This window comes from Bison bison, unplaced genomic scaffold (assembly GCF_000754665.1).
Source record: "Bison bison bison isolate TAMUID 2011002044 unplaced genomic scaffold, Bison_UMD1.0 scf7180017855312, whole genome shotgun sequence".
Lineage (NCBI taxonomy): Eukaryota > Metazoa > Chordata > Mammalia > Artiodactyla > Bovidae > Bison > Bison bison.
The window spans coordinates 4,982-9,979 of NW_011485885.1; the positions used below are offsets into that span (position 1 = coordinate 4,982).

The 4,998-nt window shown below is 38.3% G+C and overlaps 1 protein-coding gene across 6 annotated transcripts in view; it reads right to left on the reverse strand.

Annotated features, from left to right (window-relative positions):
* Positions 1-6: 6 nt before the first annotated feature.
* The window catches only part of FAM122B (family with sequence similarity 122B), a 22,231-nt gene continuing 17,239 nt past the window's right edge, over positions 7-4,998 (reverse strand). For 3 of the 6 annotated variants that reach the window (XM_010858582.1, XM_010858577.1, XM_010858568.1), the window contains exon 10: positions 7-120. In XM_010858582.1, coding sequence (XP_010856884.1) covers positions 51-120 — 70 coding nt within the window. In that variant the 3' untranslated portion in view covers positions 7-50. Of the gene's footprint in view, positions 1,060-4,998 lie in introns of all 6 variants that reach the window. The other 3 variants (XM_010858558.1, XM_010858551.1, XM_010858545.1) reach the window with 1 other exon arrangement.

A 4,998-nucleotide genomic window follows, 5' to 3' on the forward strand; every position in this document is an offset into this window, starting at 1 on the left:
GTCAAGCTCCATGTATGCTTTTCTACATAGTGGTTTGTGTGTAAATAACATTATTCATTCATTTGTAGGTGCTCCACACATCTGGTCAAGGCAGGAATTTCTTCTCCTTGAAAACACCACCTAGAAACATTAACAATATTTTATATATTCCTTAGGGCAACAGGTTTGAGGAGAACAATATCAACTGGGGTAGATAAGTCATAAGAAGCTGTGGTGACTAAATCCAGCATCCTGTAAGTCTGTTTACATTCTTAGCACTATAATCAATCCTCACATCCTATACTCCAATAGAAATGAAGCGATATGGATAGTAACGAGAGCAACGACATGTTTTGTCCCCTCTGTGAGAAATGGCAAGGAAGCGGGTCAAACATGAAAGGGAAACAAAATAATGTACTTTAAGCTGATGCAGAAAAATAAAAATGTAATATCATCAAAAGCAATTAATCTAATATTGTGAGGTAAAGAGATTTGAGACTTATGAACAACAACAACAAAAATCTCTCAAGCAAGAGAATTTCTGATCAACTCCAGCTGTCATGTCACTGCTGGGGAAAAGAACCATTATTGAAAATCCATATTAGTGCTTTCCTTAAACTATAGACTCTAAAATAGGTGCTCTTTGAAGCACTGAGAAATTTTATATATATATGTATATACTCTAAGCAATCAAAAATGAGTATTTGAGATTTCATTACTAGCTCAAAATGAGATCAGCGTAAAGAAACGTAAGTAAGGTTACTACACTTATAAAATCAAACTTTAGAGAAAAGTGGTGCCAAAACATACTGGCATCAAAATGGTTTAGATCAGTAACACTTTAATCCTCATTATGGATCAAAGTTCTCTGCGTTCCTCCCTGAATGTATTATGCAGGAAACAGCAGTTAGAACACTGAATCAGAAATGGGTAAGTCACTTGGGTGAGAGATCTTCCATCAAGATGAACGGAGAACATGAATTGGAGCATGCTACTGGAGCATCTGCAGTTGTGCTGCCTTTAGCCAGCGATTCTGAGGACAAGCCACTGCCGCTATTACTGCCATCCAAAATATCTGAACTGAGGACAAAGCAAAAAGAATTATAAGCAGATGCATCTGTCAGGGTAAGGGCAAACATAACATGCAACGACATGGTTTCAGGAACTCGTGGATCAGTACAGCACTGGCAAATCATAAACAGCATAAAAGCAACAACAAACTACAGAATGTCCTGTGTTCAGACATCTGAGAGAGGACAATGTCACAGCCCAAGTCAGACACTCCAGGCTCTTTATTATTTGGGTGCTCTCGTGGAGGCACTGGAAGGTCCAATGTACCAGTAAATGTTCTTCTGGATGTGTCATGGTTTTTGTGAGGGAGTTCCCCTACCTTCAGTTCAAGAGATTTCTACCCTTATATTTCTTTTTTAAATTATTTTTCTCTTTATCTTAATATTCTTACCTTCCTGTCAGCCTTCAGGTAAGAGGAATGGTTACTCTTGGAGGCACTCTGGACTGTTGGAAGTATTCTAGCAAGTATACTGCTTCACTGTCCCTCCATTCCCAAACCATCTTTCAACTGCTCTGGATTTTGTTACTTCCCCACTCCCAAGAGGTCCTACATTAAAAGACACATTTTTTTTTCCTACTCTCCTCCATCATTTGCCTTTTATGTTCTTCTGATTTTATGACTTTCTTAGACTATTTCCTTTCTTCTCGCTTTCAAAACGCAAACGTCTCCCTCCTATTCCTAAAAGGCTCCTTTCTTTAATTCCTTCAGTTACCATCCAGTCAAGCATTTACATGGAATGCTCTGGATCCATGGTCTCAATACCCTCACAGACTATTTGCCCCTTTAATCCTGATAACTGGCTTCTGCTCCTCTCTTTCCACTAAGACTCCTGATCTGGGCATCAAGAGCCTCTAGAACCCAGTCTGGGGATACCTGACCCATCCGGTCCAGGCGACCACGTCTCCCAACGATCAAGCTCACCTGCATCATGAATCCAGCTTCAGACTTTAGCAGTCACAATTCACAGGCCTCAAAATCTGACCCAGGCTGCCCTCCTAGCTGTGACTCCTGTCAATCCAACATGTAATCTCTATGCTCTAGATTTGGCCTGAATTCACTCATCCACTCATTTCACTTCTTCTGATATTTACTGAGTACCTGCCAAGTGCAGAATGTATGCTAGATATCAGAAATACAAAGGGATATAAGACACACATGATCCCTGCCTGCATCTAATTTACAGTATAGTACAGGAGACGCACACTTAAATAACCATACTAATAAATATATAATTCAAATTTGTGATCAAAGCAGGAAAAGATGCAAGGGGTTCTTAGAGTATATAACATGGGTGACCAGATCTAATTTGGAGGAATACGGAGAAATGAGGCTCCCTCAAAGTGATATTTGAGCAGTCATCTGAAAGATGAGTAGGCATTAACTGGGTAAAGTTGGGGAAGAAGCATGGGTATGCCTAGGAGCCAAAAGCAGGATACTGTTGCTACAGCACAAAGAGCAAGAACATGATGAGAGAAAGCTGGCGAGGGAGTCAGGCAGTTTTAGGATCGACACAGACATACTTTTTATTTTTTTTAACTTTTGCCCCTGCCATGAGGCTTCTGGGATCTTAGTTCCCTGACCAGGAATTGAACCCAGGCCCTTGGCAGTGAGAGCACAGTCCTAACTGCTTGACCACGAGGGAATTCCCATACTTTTTTATTTTTGAAAAGGAAACAAAGCAAAGGATTGGAGAAGGAATTGTGAATCAGCAAGTATGGGTTCTAGTTTAAGTTTGGTCACTAGCTCCTTTGCAAAAGCCCATCCTGATCTAATTGCTCTGAGACTAAGCATTATGACTTTAATAGCAACGTTTCTATAAATTTCCAAATTAATATATTTCCATTGTTAAATAACCTATGGTTCATTTGGAAGTTTCTGGGCTCTGTACCACCCTTAATAAAATGTAACTTTCCCTAACCCAGTTTCTCTACTCTTCTAGTTTCCTTCAAAATGTCCTTTTTTTCTATTGCTTGTGGATTGTTTTCAGGTGGAAACAGAATACAAATAGCCTTTGGAAAAGTAAAAATAAAAATGGAAACAGTATATTCCACAGTCCTCCTACTCTATGCTTACTGCTGTCAAATGCATCATTAATAATACCACTTTTAAGTAAGAAGTTTGGAAAATTTAGCTGGCTCTAGTATTTTTTTCACCCAAATGGCAAAACGGGTCTAAAATATGAAATTATTCAAAGTACTGAAAACAGTTGCACAGATAATCTAAGACATTGGAAAATCAAAAGACCTTTATATTTGCCTTTGGAACATATGTGATTTTTCCTCCTGCAGCATTTTGCCTAGACTAATATTAAAATGAATTTACTTTCCTAAAGCACATATTGGCTGGGAAGCTGAAGGACACGCTCTCTGCTAGTTGGCAGGAAGAAACAGGCTTGGATTAACATTTGGCCACCAAGCAGATAATCTGAATATAAATACTTTCTTATTCTAACCAGACTGATGGTGTGCCCTGGGTTAAAAGATTCCATTTGCAATAAAACCTGCTTGCTTGGTGAATCTGTATTCATTCAAAAACACAGAACATGACTCATGCTGTGAAATCTGGTCTTCTGACACTGTTGATTACCTTAAAGAAATAAGGTAACGGGGACGTTTACAAAAAAAAAAAATGAGTCTGAACATTTCACTTCATGTATTTTTTTAGGAATTTCTTCTCTGGTATTAAGTATAAACATATATAATTTTGTTTCATTGACAAAGAATAGCATACTTGCATTTTGTCTATAGTGCAACTTAGATTCAGAGCCTGGTAAACCTTTAACCAGATATTTTCACTAAACTAAAATCCAGTTTCTCTTCTAATTAACCTGGCACTACTATACACGGTCCTAGAAGCAGTGACTACAGGTCACAGATTACACATTATTAATATATTCACAAGCAAGGCTTCTGTGATTTTGCAATCCGTAGAGAGATCACTGTACACAAGTGATTTTCAGTGTCTGCTGTTAAACCTTCTACTAGGGCTTCAGAAGCAAAATGTATGGTCCAATTTAAGTTTCTCTTTTTATTCCCCAGTTTAAGCTCTGGTGGAGGTGCTAATGAGCCTTAGACTAATGGCCCAAAGCCAAACAACGGCAGGAAAGCAAAGGACCTAAATAATTCAAATTGGACATAAGAATACATGAAACAAAAGTAAACTAATTCATTCCAGCCACTGACTATACAAACTGAGGCACTATTTGAACCATACCACCAAAAATATTTATGACTCTTAAAGTAGTGCTCTCTGTCTAAAAAAGCTAAGGGAGAAAGGGAAAAAGCTAAGGGACTCATTAAAGCATTCAATGATAAAGTAATAACAAAACTGGGTTGTCCAGTGTGACTCATGCTACTATCCATCTGGCTGAACCACTCTGAACCTTGACCAGTCAATAATCTGGGTTCTATGAGACCAATGGCAGGTAGGTAAATGTGTTAGAAATCAGCCATAGCCCAGCAACCCCAGTAGAGATTTTAGCATAAGGTAAGACTACAGGGCATCCCCGGACCCCTTGGTGGGGGTTAACCTGGTCCATAGAGTATGTTCTCTGGTCTCTACTAGCTTACCTTATGAAGACCCAGCATTATCTTGCTATATAACCTCTATATTTTTAAGATCATTTAAATATGATCATTTCCACTGTCACTTTGGGGACAGGAGTTTAAAAGTATCAGCACATAGGGATGTAATGTACAACATGATAAAGATGATTAACACTGCTGTATGTTACAAAGAAAAGTTGTTGTGAGTCAAATCCTAAGAGCTCTCATCAAAAGGAAAAATTTCTTTTTCTATTTCTTTAATTTTGTATCTATAGGAGATGATGGATGTTCACTAAACCTACTGTGGTCATGATTTCATGATGTATTTAAGCCACATCATTATACTGTACACCTTAAACGTATACAGTGCTGTATATGAATAATACTCAATAAAACGGGAAG